We start from the raw sequence: 15,017 nt of genomic DNA, 5'->3' as shown, positions 1-15,017 counted from the left end.
GTTGTTTTTTTTTTAAGGTTTCTTTAACAGACAAAAGTTAGATTTCTTTTTGCCTTTTCTACAGTGAGATTCTTTTGCAGAATCCCACTGCCTTTTGAAAATGACCTGTCAATAGTAGGAACTGCCATCAGGAGAGGTCAGAGTCCCAGGTTATTTAGAATTCTGAATTTAAGCAGGGCCCCAGTAGGGAGAAGGGGGGACTGGTATCTGTTTCTTCACTAAGAACTGAGTTCTTCTCAGCTTGCCAAGTCCCTGCTGTCACATGGCTTAAGTTCCATAGGAGGTGAGTGGGAATCCAGCAACAATAACAGAGATTTAATATTTGTACACCCAACTACTGTCTTCAAAGCACTTTCTCATACATCCTCAGATCTAATGCTTAAATCACACTGGTACTGCTGGGCTCAGACATTCACTGTCCTGCACAATGTCGAGTTCATAAATGGCAGAGCCAGCCTGCCTGCCCGGCCCCACCCACTGTCACCCATGCTGGTGAGGAAGGAAGGCTGGAAGAGTCAAGAGCTGGCACTCACATCACTGTCTGTTTTGGGGTCCTGAGTGCAGCTTTAAGGCCTGCACTCCTCCATGATTTTATGAGGAACGTAGCTGCTTTTAAAACTGCTAAGTTATTATTTCCTCTCTTTCTCTTTGAAACAGCAAACCTGAAAAACTGTCCATCCTGTTTCTTTTATGTAACAACAACAAAAAAAGGGTATTTACTATGCTGCTGCGCTAGAGAAAGACTGCCAACCAACTCCAGATCTTGATTCCCCTGACAATTCCTGGCATCTATCTAGGGCAGCTTTTAATTGGGCCAACATCTGGAAAGAATAGAACCTTTATGTGACGGCGTTGGAAAAAGAATACCTTTTTTTTTTTTTTTAGTTTTTTTGTTGTTGTTGTTGAAGGATAATTGCTTTACAGAATTTTGTTGTTTTCTGTTAAACCTCAACATGAATCAGCCATAGGTATACGGTATATCCCCTCCCTTTTGAACTTCCCTCCCATCTTCCTCCCCACCCCACCCCTCTAGGTTGATACAGAGCCCCTGTTTGAGTTTCCTTAACCATACAGCAAATTCCCATTGGCTATCTATTTTGCATATGGTAATATAAGTTTCCATGTTACTCTTTCCATACATCTCACCCTCTCCTCCCCTCTCCCCATGTCCATAAGTGTGTTCTCTATGTCTGTTTCTCCACTGCTGCCCTGTAAGTAAATTCTTCAGTACCATTTTTCTACATTCTGTATATATGTGTTAGAATATGATATTTATCTTTTTCTTTCTGACTTACTTCAGCATTGCTCATTATTAGAGAAATGCAAATCAAAACTACAATAAGATAACACTTCACACCGGTCAGAACAGCCATCATCAAAAAATCGACAATAAATGCTGGAGAGGGTGTGGCAAAAAGGGAACACTCTTGCACTGTTGGTGGGAATATAAATTGATACAGCCACTATGGAAGACGGTATGGGGATTCCTTAAAAAACTAATCCCACTCCTAGGCATATACCCCGAGGAAACCAAAATTGAAAAAGAATATCTTCTAAAATTCATTGTTGTGACTTCCCTGGTGGTCCAGCGGCTAAGACTCCGCACTCCCAATGCAGGGGGCCGGGATTCAATCCCTGGTCAGGGAACTAGATCCCACATGCTGCGACTAAAACTCAGCACGGCCAAAAAAACAGATAAGCCCAAATTCCACTCCTGTGTTCCCCACTTGCCTCCCCGCAACATATCTCACCTCTAATTGCAGATCCTGAACTGTAGGTTCAAGAACATATCTCTCCGGAAAGTCTATAATAATCTTAGAATTAAAAAGAAAAAAGTGATACATCTCTTGAACACCATGTGCCAGGCACTGTGTGGGGCCCTACGGATGTCTGGATGATTGGGCAAGGCTCCTGCTCTCTAGCTGCTCCCGGTACAGTAGGCAGGACGTAACTGCACACGATTATTACAAAACAAAGTCATCCATGATATAACAGAGGTAAGTGCAGGAGACTGAGAGCAGCCTGGGAAGCAGTGACTAACAGTCACAGCCTGGAAGCATGGGGAAGGGCCAAGAGAGAGCTGTTTCCAGAATGAAGGCATTCACGGTGATCAGAATGGACCTGGGATAGACACCTCAGTGCGGCTGGAGTCGGGTGTGTTCAAGGTAGCCGCAGGAGGTGGGTTTGGACACGCCAGTGAGGGGAAGACTGTAAAGGATTTGTGTGCCATGGAGCATGGGTAGGTAACAGAAGGCCAGTGGAAAATCCTAAGGGAAGGACTTGGCCAATTTTGTTTATTTTAAAAATCTGACACTCTAGAGGAGGCTATATGGAGGTAAAGCCAAAATGTGGGTGTTCCTTAGTCTGGGGGCCTCGCTTTTCCATCTATCTCACTGTGAATCTACAGTTTGACAAACTGAAGCAGAACCCTGACCTCTTCCCTGAATCCTAAATCCACACTTCCAACGACCTACTTGATTCTCTCCTTCAGTGACTCACTGACACCCTGAAACTGACATGTCCAGATTGGAGACCTTGATTTTCCCTCACAACCCTTCCCCCATATCATTCTTTTCCATCTTGATCAATAGTCACAAAAGCCACCCAAGTGCTCAAGTTAGAATGCTGGCTCATCGATCATTCCAGTCATGCCCTCACCCCCACTTACAACCACAAACCAGTCCAGTCCATCCTAACTCTGAAATATACCTTGAATTTATTCCTCTCCCTCTTCCTAGACTTCCACCTTAGCTTAAGCATCTGCCTAGTTCTCTAAGCCAGGGTTTCTCAGACTAGCACTGCTGACATCTGTGGGCAGACAGTTGTTTCAGGGGACTGTCCTGGGCATCGCAGGATGTGTAGCAGTATCTCTGGGTCTAGTCGCTGGACACGACTTGCATCCCCTCCCCCCAGATGTGACAGCATTGTCTAGTGACCCTGGGGGACAACACCAGCCCCAGTCGAAAGCCACTGCTCTCACTTCACTCTCTCTCTCTTCCAGGCTTGGGACCCTCCATTACACTGGCCTCGCCTTTAGGTGCTTGAATTCATGCACCCCTTCCTGCCCCCAGGGCTCAGCAGAAGCTGTTCTATCAAGAAAGTTCTCAGTTCCACTCTTCTATTAGCTGGCTCCTTCTCAAGCTTGTGATCCCAGCCCTGGGTCACCTCCTCAGAACCCCCTGAATACCCTGTCTAAAAGGCAGCAGCCCTACCCATGGTGATTTTCTTCGTAACGCTTTTAAAGGTGGTAATCATTTTATTATGTCTACTTTTTCGGGTCCGTCTCTACCACAAGTACAAAAGCAGGATCAGGGCCGCACTATGTCTATCTTGCCTCTGCCTTACCTCCAAGGCCTAGCTCAGTGCCAAGCTAAATAACTATTTGCCAACTAAATAAATGAGTGAATCCACAGATGTATCATACAATCAAAGATATGTTTTACAGCCCAGGCACTGACCACACCCTTAAAAACAACAAAGCCACAATATGAAAAATTAGCTCAGAAGAACTAGAATGTCACCAAGACAGTCTATATATGAGCTCTGTGCTCAATAACCAAATGCAGCCTGGTCCATAATGCAAAGTAGATGACAGCACACCCTGGATGGAGAGAGAGCTCTGGCATGAGAGTGAGAGTGGCTCATCTCCTCTCCACCGGGAAGGAAGTGCAGCTAGACCCTATGATTGAACCCAATTCCTTATAACTCTTTATTTTCCTTGTAATCACACCCAATTTATACCTCTGGTGTCTAGGCGTGTGTGTCTGTGTGTTTATGTATATATATATGCATTGGGAGTTGAATAAAATAGATTCAGGATAGAATATCTTATTACAGTCTCCAGAGACCACATCCACCCTCTTTTTCTCCTCTCCTTAGTGATGTGCTGTGTGTCTTTGGGGTGAAGGCTTCCAAGCAGAGAGTGAGCCTCTTATTTGTTCTTTCATAACAGAAATCTCAGACACAGTGAACTGAACTCACCAGAAACGATCATCCTTTCACAACAAAAGCATTAGACACAGTGAACTGCACTCGCCAGAAAAGGCAGGTGTGCTTTTTGGGGGAACTTGATTCCCACAGGGGAAAATAACTTCTAAAATAGTCACCCTTGGACCCAGTGCTTCCTTTATCAGATCTTTTAGCCATTGAGCAGATTTTTAGTGAGTCATTACTCCCTCTGTGACAGTCTATGGAACAGTTAGCTTTTTTTTTTTTCCTTTTTTAATTTTATTTTTAAACTTTACAATATTGTATTGGTTTTGCCAAATATCGAAATGAATCTGCCACAGGTGTACATGTATTCCCCATTTTGAACCCTCCTCCCTCCTCCCTCCCCATACCATCCCTCTGGGTCATCCCAGTGTACCAGCCCCAAGCATCCAGTATCATGCATCAAACCTGGACTGGCGACTTGTTTCATACATGATATTATACATGTTTTAATGCCATTCTCCCAAATCTTCCCACCCTCTCCCTCTCCCACAGAGTCCATAAGACTGTTCTATACATCAGTGTCTCTTTTGCTGTCTCGTATACAGGGTTATTGTTACCATCTTTCTAAATTCCATATATATGCGTTAGTATACTGTATTGGTGTTTTTCTTTCTGGCTTACTTCACTCTGTATAATAGGCTCCAGTTTCATCCACCTCATTAGAACTGATTCAAATGTATTCTTTTTAATGGCTGAGTAATACTCCATTGTGTTTAGCTTTTAAAACAGTCCAGAATATGCCACCCCTCCAAGTAGATCTCAACCCTCCCTGTCAATTTGGAGTGCTGTGGTCAAGAATGATTTTTGAAGTTACGACTTTCTCATTTTCTTTCCCATGTTCTGGCCAGTGCCCATGGGATTGATTTGTTTTTTCATTTCAAAATGACTATGTACTCTTGTCAACTCAGTGGACATGAGTTTGAACAAACTTCAGGAGATGGTGAAGCCTGGCGTGTTGCAGTCCATGGGGTCGCAGAGTCAGACATGACTTAGTGACTGAACAATGACGTACTTTCTAGAGAAAAGTATTTTTGAGGCTACAGTTCGGATTCCATATTCAGGGGTGAGGAGAAAATTTGGCTTCTGGACCACCCAATTAGGGAAATCACGCTTTAAAATTGTTGAATTTTGTTCATTTTTCCCATTATAAAGATGGCTGGCTTTGTCTGTGCCACTGGCCCCCACTGTTCTACTGGATAATGGAGCGTTTTTCCATTTTAATGTCTGTCGTAGGCACCACAGTGTTCAGAGGACAGTGTGCTGGTTCCATGATCGCTAGGATCTGACGGACCCTAGACAGAGACAGTTGGGGTTAGAATCCCAGTTTTATCCTGCCACTTACTGGTTCTGTGGCCCAGGGTAGGTTATTTAACCTCTCAGTACCTCGTTTTGTCCTCTGTCCTAATTCATAGGGTTGTTGTAAGAGTGAGTTAATAATTCTAAAGTGCTTAAAATGGTGCCTAGCATACGTTAAGCACTTAATAAATGTTAGCTCTTATTACCAGCATAGCTTTGAAAGTGCTTTCAGTTGATAATAATTACACTTTAACTTGATGAAATAATAGATTTAAGGCTAGAATAAACCCACTTGAGTTTGATAAATAAGATGCTTCCAGCAACCAATGATCCTAATGTCATCAAATATTAAAAGTCCTGAATAAGCACATGGCATATGTCCTATCAGCATCTGTTAAGTAGTTAAACACCTAGAACCTAACACACATTGTCTATCATTTTTGGAATTTAGAATGAAGAATTTCAGAATTTTAAAATTCTATGATCTTATGCAATATCTTAAGAGCTACCTTTAAAAATCCTTAAGCACACGAGGAGAGGGAAGTGAGGTGGTAGTGATAAAAATGGTTAAGCCCTGAGCACTGGGACACAGGCTGGCTGACCAGACCAGAACCCCATTGGCCAAGCTGTGCAGGGAGGCATGCAGATGGCCTGTAGATATTAACCCTTTTAACTTGAAAACAAAAGTGCCCTTGTGCCCTGGGAGCAGGAGCTCCAGCTCAGATGGCCCAACTGGCTGTAGAAACACTGGAAACTCCAGCCTCCCAGCCTGCCATGAACACCAAATGTAACAATGCAGTGTTTCTTGTTGCCCTGGAAGGAAGCTGTGCAGTAAGTTTGGGTGTAGCCTATTATCCCCTGGAGTCAGAGTTTGGGGGAGTTTCCATGATTAACCAGGATGCAGAAGCATAACAAACCTGGGTAGCTTAACAAACAGGATCAGGGCCATATGAGTGCTAAAAGAGGTCACTTAGGAATGAACAGCTAAGGTAATCACCCTGGGGTAGGATAGGGGGGCTTCTCCTATTTAGAAGTTTCAGATTGTTTTTGCTTAATTACCTGCCACATCTTGCTTGAAAGTCATCAAGGAAGATTTCAAATCACTTGCTTGAGGACTTTTCGAGAAAGAAGTCAGAAGGGCAGGTGATCCTCTATGAAAGCTGACAGACTTGGAGGGAAGATCTATACAAAGGGGTGGATGGCAATGGTAGACGATAATACATGCTTCTACATCGAATGAGATTAGAAGAACTCCCCCTCTCTGAATGGGGCAGCTCATTTTCTTGTTGCTTAATTTAAAAAGTGCCAAGGAAGCCCACCACTAGAAGCACATCTTTCTCTCTTATTTCTGAAACCCCTGCTGTTGGGAAGGAAAGACTGTCTTCTTTCAGCTCCATCTACTCTCTGATGCCCAGGCCAGACCAGGGCCAGCTCGAGAATGTTAAGTGACACTTCTCCCCCTGAGCCCAGCACTGGGGGGAGGTAGTTGCACTGCCTGCCATGCTCAGTTCTAACAGAACTAATCTGATTAGAAACCAGAGGCTGAGAGATCCTGCTTTTGCTAATTCAACAGAGACTTCACTCTTTGGCATTCCATTTTTCCCAGGACTTGTTCACATTGTTAAATCATTTGATTCTCACAGTGCTGTGAGCTGGTAAAGGCAGGTATTAAGTACATTTCATCAGTGAGAAAAATTAAGATTCAGATCAATTAGGGAAAGTGCCTAAGATGATACAGTGTGTGCATGCTCAGTCATATCCAACTCTTCGCGACCCCATGGGGTGCAGCCTGCCAAGCTCCTCTGTTCATGGGATTTCCCAGGCAAGAATATTGGAGCGGGTTGCCATTGCCAAGGGATCTTCCCAGCGTAGAGACTGAACCCACGTCTCCTGTGTCTCTTGCACTGGCAGGCAGATTCTTTACCACTGAGTCACCTGGGCAGCCCAAGATGATACAACTAGTATCTAAAAGAGCTGGACTCATATCCGTGAGTCTGTGCTCAGTCACTGACATCTATCCTCCACTTAAAAGGGCAGTTGGGTTTGGTTGAAAAACCTTCTCACTACTAACATTTTAATAGTTCTTTGCTGTGAGCTCTGCTTTGGCCATAGTAGGAAGCAGCATCCTGGCTTCTACCTCCTCGATGTCAACAGCACCACCCTCCAACTGTGACAAACAAAATGCATCCAGACATTGCTGACTGTTCCCGGGTCACTGGTTGAGAACCACTGGTTTAGGGTGTTGTGGAGTAAGGTGGATTAGGAATAATGTAACCTAGCAGGACCCTATGGTGCCTTCCCAGGACAGGCTTCCCCCCCTCCGCCCCCACCTCCCCATGCTCTGCTTCAGCTCCTCTCTAAAGTACATAGAAAATGGTCCTTGATGCAAATTTCCTGAGTTGTTTCATAGATGTGAAAATGCCCCACCAAATGGAAGATGTTAACTACTTGATGTCCATGAGCAAACAGCTCCAGGTCTCCTTGAGTCTAAGGACTGATGAAGGTAACCCCCATGACACCACCCTGCTCCCTCAGCATCAGCCAATCAGAGAATTGTTTACAATCTGATCAGGTATCCTGTGACTCTCCAGCTCTCGCCTGGCTTTTTAAAATGCTTTGCCAAACAGGGGCTCTGTGACAATCTAGAAGGGTGGGATGGGGAGGAAGGTGGGAGGAAGGTTCGGGAGGGAGGGGACATGGATGTACCTGTGGCTGATTCTTGTTGATGTGTGACAGAAAACCCCAAAATTTTGTAAAGTAATTATCCTTCAATTAAAAAAATAAAGTCATTAAAAAACCCCCAGAAATGCTTTGCCAAAACCCTTCAGGGAGCTCAAGAGTTTTTAGTGCCTGAGCCTCCTTGCCTGGCCCTGTAATAAACCTTTCTCTGCTCCAAACTCCACCTCACTGTGTGTGGGAACATGAACTTATATTAACGCTAACACTCGGAATGCCACAGGATCACTCTTCCTATAGACCAGTGGAGGTTTACTGATGACAAGGGCTGCTCAATACAGAGACAAGGTTGTCTCTGCTCAGCTATAGAGTGTAGCTCCATCAGGGCAGAAGGCAAAGGTCTTATTTCTGGAAGTGGAGGCTAAAGGGAAGAAGAGCAGTTAGTGCTGGGACACATGCCAGCTCTCTGTTCTTCCCATCTCAAAATGTTATTTTTTCAATTTTTGAATAAGCAAAACATTTATATGGTTCAAAGTTAAATATGCATCAAAAGTACATACAGAAAAGCTTCCTTCGACCCAAGATTCCCACCACCCAGTTCTCCCCAGAGGCAGGCGATGTTGACATCTGCCTGTGTATCTTCCCATGGATGTTTTATAAAAGAGCTTGTATTTAAATAAATATTTCCTCTTAGTTCTAAGTATTGCTGAGTCATGAGTTCACTCATGTTTCAAAAGTCATCAAGTGCATGAAACAGGGCACTCAAAGCTGGTGCACTGGCACAACCCTGATGGATGGGATGGGTGGGGGGTTCAGGATGGGAGACACATGCACACCTATGGCTGATTCATATCAATGTATGGCAAAAACCACTACAATATTGTACAGTAATTAGCCTCCAATTAAAATAAATAATTAATTTAAAAAAAGTCATCAAGGACATCTTCACTAACAGTGTGGACCAAGGAAGGCCTGGCTCCTCCCACCTGTCCCTGCCTGCCTCCACTGAGAGGGACACCGGCTGAGACAATGGATTTACATGACAACCTAGGTCTTAAAAATCAAAATGAAAAAAAAGACCCTGGGGAGTTTGGCTCAAGGACCCTGTTTATAGCTAGAGTGGTCAGTTTCCTACCAGGTCCCTGTGAGTGGTCTCAGTAAGTGTGCCCATCTTGGTGGGAATTGGTTAACATGATGAAGAGATCACCTGAAGTCGAGGTACTGGTGTTAAAGATGGACCCTCCAGACCTACAGCAGCCTGTGGAAGTCATCAAAACCAGAATCTCCTGCGGGGAGGAGGCCCTGTTGTGGGCAGGCCCAGGATGGAAGGAGGAATAGAGGAGGGCGGGTCAGGCCTGGAATGACAACTTTTGGCTGGAGAGGTGAGAGGAGGAGAAAAGCAAATGGCAGCACTAAAAATTTCCCATGCCTGTCCACAGCCAGCCAACCTGGAAACACTGATTGATTCTGATGGACAAGTCACAAAATTAGGACATCCTATGGCTGGAACTTTTCATGTCCCTGATAAAGAACTGCTAGGTGACCTGGGATAAGCCACTGAGCCACAATGACATATTTGTTTTGGAAGGGTGGGAGTAGATGTGGGCAATTTCCTCACATCCCAAAGAAAGAAAACTCAGGCCTCCAGCATTAGTATTTTATTCAAGTTTAAACCACTCATAAAGTGAACTGATGTCCTGCTTTCTGCTTCCTTCTTTCCTTCCTTATGACATTGTTAAAAAAAAATAAATCTCATCTTCAAACTTCTCTAGTTCCACCAATGGTAGAAAATTTCTATCAGTTACTATGATGGAAAACTTTCAGGCCAACCTTCATTGTAATTTGTACTGTCATTTCATCATGTCACTAACCACCAAACCAATGTCACGGTACCTCACTGCCTAGAATTGTGCTATCTAATATGGTAGCCGTTAGCCACATGTGTTTATTTAACTAAAATTTAAAAAATTCCTTCCTCAAACACATGGGTCACATTTCAAAAGTCCAACAGCCACATACAGCTTGTAATTATTGTATTAATACAGATCATAGAACATTTCCATCACCACCAAAAGTTCTAATGGATGGTGCTGGCTCAGAATATGAAATCCAAAGGCCTCCAACCAGCACTCAAAGTTAGCAGTCACGTACAGCCAGGCCACACTTTCAAAATTTCCTCTGCTTTCTCCAAACAATGACACTTAGCTTTGTTTAGACCAGACTCCTGTCCCTCCAACAAATTACGTTCACCCCCGATAATTCTGTGCCTGTGCCTATTCGATTCCCCGTCACTGAGACAAACGAGTAGATCAATCAACACTCAGTCCCTGAACGAGTGGGATTTTCTGCCATGACAAAAAGCAATGAGGCATCTAAGAAACTGTTATCCCAGCAAAATGTTCTGCTAACAAACAAGTCCAAAAAAAGGACATTTCCCCAGAAGACTGTAATGAGCTTTGTGCTTGTCAGGATTTGCTAGAGGATTAAGTAAAACGCCACTTGTATTGGCACTTCATATCAATTTGACTTATTTTTTTCATGTGGGTCTCCTATTTCTTTTCTCTTAAATAAATTGTACGGATATAGGAAGAAGGGACCAGGCCTTATATGCATTTCTTTTACATCTTTCTCTCCTATCTCACCTCCTTACCCAAACAGTGCAGAGATTGCAAACTGGCCCCCATGTGAGGACAAGACACAATTGATACAGTTTGTTGCTTTTTTCAAAGTGGTTTTCTTTGTTTTGTTTTGGGGGGGCTTTTTTTTTTTTTTTTTTGGTAGAAACAGAAAGTTTGCTTTATTTAGGAGACTAGCACCTGGGGAAACAGTGGATTCCTGTCCAGAAACCAGCTGCGAAATTCTGCCAGACCATGAAGGTTTTTTTTTTTTTTTTTTAATTTTATTTTAAATGAAGGTTTTTAAAGGGAAAATCATTCAGGGAAAGGGTCAGAGTCTTTGTTATCTTCCACTGTGTACAGACTTCCTGAGTGTAATTTTGAATAATTTTGAATCAGTTGCCAATCTTTCAACAATTAGGAGTTTTACATCAGAATCCACATTCTTTATTTCGTGAAAAATCAGTTATCTGGCAACCCTGGGTAAGGCCTCACACAAAGGTTTATTAGCTAGTGCTTAAGGCCATCTGTCCCCTTTATAAAAGGAATGTATTCTCTTGTTTACCACGTTCTCTCTGCTTGTTTTATTCCCTTATTATCTACCTGGCCCTTGAGGCCTGTGCATTTACAATTCTTGCAGAAGATACCCAATAAATGAACTGAGAACAGAAACACCACACTCCTTAATAAAGCCAGGCAGCTCTTAATATCTGTTTTCATGGGCAACATGTTTAAGCAGCTAAAATCAAAATTCTTATCTCAGTCATTAGCTAAAGACATTAACCTTCCCAACTGATTTTAACTAGTCTTCCTGGGCTTGCCAGGAATTGATAATGGATTAGAGAAATGGTCAACCGTAGGAACAAAAAGCAGTCAGCCTAAACAGTCACATGAAAATAATTGAGACTCAGAGAGCATACCCGTGTTCCATGAACTCTGAGTGTTCCCTAAAAACACGTGGACATCACAGCACTTATGATGCTGAGTGTTGCTGGCAGCTGCCCAATGAATCTTGATACAGAAAACCTAAACCCTCTCATTAACTCTAACCCTACATCGATTTCTCCTCTTTTGAACCTTTGTTACAGACTACTGTGTTTTAAAATTGTTTTCATGTCTTGGTGCTCCCACCCTTATAAACTCTTTTGATATTCTTCTCACACCTAGCACCCAAGATAAGGGTGTTCTTAACCTGGACTGGTGTCAGTCACAGGCAAAATCCAATGGGTCATTTAAAAGAGCATACCCCATGGTCAAGGTTTCAAGACTGGGAAAGAAATTTAATTTTAAGGTATTTATAAAAAGGGCAATAGTTATGAAATGTATAGTGGGTTTGATGACACCAATCTAGTCTGCTATTACTCCCAGCTTTCTGTCATCTGCACATTTGCAGAGTATAAATTCAATGTCTTCATGAAGGTCACGGGTAAAAATATGAAGCTACACAGGGACAGCTTATGCATCTTGTCGGTAAAGACTAAGTGAATAAGGAATAAAACTTCTACTTTTGGGAACATTAGTCTAACGAGGTACAACCTACTAATTATAATACTTTATCCATAGTTTTCCACCTTGTCTGAAAGGATGCAACAAGAATATGCCAGCTATCTTTAAATCAAGATTCATTAAACTAGAGAATTCTCCTTATCTGCAACCAATTTAATGATTCTTTCATAACAGGAAGTGCAGTTAATTTAACATAAACTCCATCTTTATGAACCTCTGCAGCTTTGTAAAAGACACGTGTTTCTTCTCTAAATGTACATAACTATACTAATCCATGCTCAAATTACGCTGAGGAACAGTTTCACGTCTGGTCTCCAGAATGGTTTCCCTCATTTTTGAAACCAGGGATGGTATTTGCTCATCTCCTGACTTTCGGTAAGTCTTCCAGTCTCCTAATTTTTCAAAGTTCACTCAGTGGTTTCCCTATTCTAGCTTCAAGTTCTTTTATCTGGGAAATGGTTTAACTGGGCCTAGAGACAAACACATCTCCGGCAGCTAATGTAACTCCTGCTATCAACTCTTCTAAGTCCACCATTAACACCTCGAGTTTAAAGACCTTTTGCTTAATGGAGAAGAACTAAATTGAATAGTTTAGCTGAGCCATTACCTGTCAGCAAAGCAACACTTTTTCTCTATGTGATCCCTTCTTCTTGCTTTGTATATCAACAGCATATTAACTGAGGGCTATAGTTCTAGGCATTGTGTTGTGCTGTGGTGCTTTTCTTATAAAAAGGCTAAACACCTCTTCTCTTGTTAATCTTCCTTTTAAAATCAGAGATCATTAAAAAGTTATGTCATCACACATGAAAATACATCATTGTTTTTGTCCTCAAGTTTCCTACAATGTGATTTTTAGTTTTTATAACCTTCCCAATATGCTGAGCCAAATTTCTTGTTAGAGACATTCATCATAGAATCATACCTATAATATTATTGAAAACCTACTTTACTACTTCTTGGGCTAGACACATTTAGCAGACTCCAAGATCGCTTGGTCACATTCCTTCTATCACTTGTGCATCACTAGAGAGCTCCTGTAAAGCAGAACAGAGTCAAGAATCACAGTGCATCTTGATGCTGACTGAGAAAACTGCCTGAAAGTGATCAAGCAATGTCAAGCTCGCAGTTTGACCATCTCTGTGTTGGTCTCACGTTTGACCGAATTTACAGAGTCTTGGGTATATCAGGTAGGATTTCATTTTCTACCTGTGCTTAAAAATAAATAATAATGTATTGCTGTCTCTGTTCAGATTTACAAATTTTATAAGCTACAACATGACATGTGAGAGCTTGTGAATATTTACCCTACTCTTTGGAGAAGGCAATGGCACCCCACTCCAGTACTCTTGCCTGGAAAATCCCATGGACAGAGGAGCCTGGTAGACTGCAGTCCATGGGGTCGCCAGGAGTCGGACACGACTGAGCAACTTCACTTTCACTTTTCACTTTCATGCATTGCAGAAGGAAATGGCAACCCACTCCAGTGTTCTTGCCTGGAGAATCCCAGAGACAGGGGAGCCTGGTGGGCTGCCGTCTCTGGGGTCGCACAGAGTCGGACACGACTGAAGCGACTTAGCAGTAGCAGTCCCCATACACATCACCACTTTGGGTGGCAGCCACTCTGTTGATACGTCTAGGTTTGGCTGAGTAGAAAAGTCAAAAGAAAAGATAAGCCAGGAAAAAGTACATATTATTCCACATGAAAATGGAACAGGAAATATATCATGTTAGTTCCATGACCTGAGTCTATGGGTAGATCACATGGCTCATGTACTTTATGACAGAACTTCCTGCTAGCTATCCATTACAGAGCAAAATGCAAAAGGAAATGTTAAGGTATAATAAACCTACGATACACAAACCACCTACTCCCAAGAGAGAAGGAGAGCAAGGTCTTTTAAAAGGTAAAATGTATAGCCAATTTAAAATCAGGAACAGTGGTGCTTGGGGACATATATTACCCAGTAATGCTTCTGAACATCAGCTTGGTTGCCAGGAACCAAGAATTTATTGAAGTCAAAGAGTAGTCAGGCAAGGAATGTTGGGAAGTCTGGAAAGAGATTTTTGTGAAATGGGCTGAAGACATGTAATCTGAGAGGCTTAGTAAGGGGTGTGATGAAATTTCATGTTAAAAATCTTTTTTAAGGGTGGAAAATGTTTAAAATTTTGGTGGTAAGTAGCAAGTCAATTAAAAGATTCTTACGGTAGACACAGAACATTTCACACACATAGGACCTTCTTCTTAGGAAGGGTTTTCAAGTAACTCCCTTCTGTTGATATTCTATCACAGTAACTGTGGTGGGCAGAAAAATGTCCCCCACCGCCACCCTGAGATGTCCACATCCAAATTCTTGGGATCTGTGGATATACTACATTACATGACAACAATGAGTAAGGGCAGTGAGGAAATTAAGGTTCCTAATCAGATGACTTTAAAATAAAGGGAGTATTCTGGATTATCCAGGGGAACTCAATATAATCACAGGCATCCTTTACAGCAGTGGTTCCGAACCTTTTTGGTACCAGGTACTGGCTTTGTGCAAGCAATTTTCTCGAAGAACTGGGTGGGTGAGGGGGTGATTTCAGGATAACTCTAGCAAAGCAGCTGCCTTGGTGGCTTAGTCGATAAAAGAATCCACTTGCAATGCAAGAGACTGCCTGCAATATAGGAGTCCCGGGTTTGATCCTTAGGTCAGGAAGTTCCCCTGGAGAGGGACATGGCAATCCACGCCAGTATTCTTGCCTGGAAAATCCCTTGGACAGAAGAGCCTGGCAGTCTACAGTTCATAGGGTCACAAAGAGTCGGATGGCATGACTGAGTGAGCAAACTACCATCAAGAGCATTACATTTATCATGCACTTCATTTCTATTATTATTACATTAGTTCTACCTCAGATCATCAGGCGTTAGATCCCGCAAGTTAGGGACTT

The 15,017-nt window shown here is 42.7% G+C and overlaps 1 protein-coding gene and 1 long non-coding RNA gene across 8 annotated transcripts in view; one reads left to right on the top strand and one right to left on the bottom strand.

Moving 5' to 3' along the window:
* PIP5K1B (phosphatidylinositol-4-phosphate 5-kinase type 1 beta) overlaps nucleotides 1–15,017 on the bottom strand; it is a 348,088-nt gene that overhangs the window by 201,307 nt on the left and 131,764 nt on the right. For 2 of the 7 annotated variants that reach the window (XM_061425481.1, XM_061425483.1), the window contains exon 1: nucleotides 1,752–1,938. The exons of 3 other annotated variants lie outside the window; for them this stretch is intronic. In XM_061425481.1, coding sequence (XP_061281465.1) covers nucleotides 1,752–1,844 — 93 coding nt within the window. In that variant the 5' untranslated portion in view covers nucleotides 1,845–1,938. Of the gene's footprint in view, nucleotides 1–1,751; nucleotides 1,939–15,017 lie in introns of those variants that run through there. 2 more of the 7 variants (XM_061425482.1, XM_061425484.1) reach the window with 2 other exon arrangements.
* LOC133252673 (uncharacterized) lies at nucleotides 2,031–3,259 on the top strand. The gene is made up of 2 exons (XR_009738041.1): nucleotides 2,031–2,239; nucleotides 3,002–3,259. It is a non-coding gene; the product is annotated as an uncharacterized LOC133252673 (long non-coding RNA).

Source organism: Bos javanicus, chromosome 8, assembly GCF_032452875.1.
Source record: "Bos javanicus breed banteng chromosome 8, ARS-OSU_banteng_1.0, whole genome shotgun sequence".
Taxonomy (NCBI): Eukaryota; Metazoa; Chordata; class Mammalia; order Artiodactyla; family Bovidae; genus Bos; species Bos javanicus.
The sequence above is the reverse complement of the archived record's forward strand: the minus strand, read 5'-3'. Positions and strand labels throughout refer to the sequence as shown.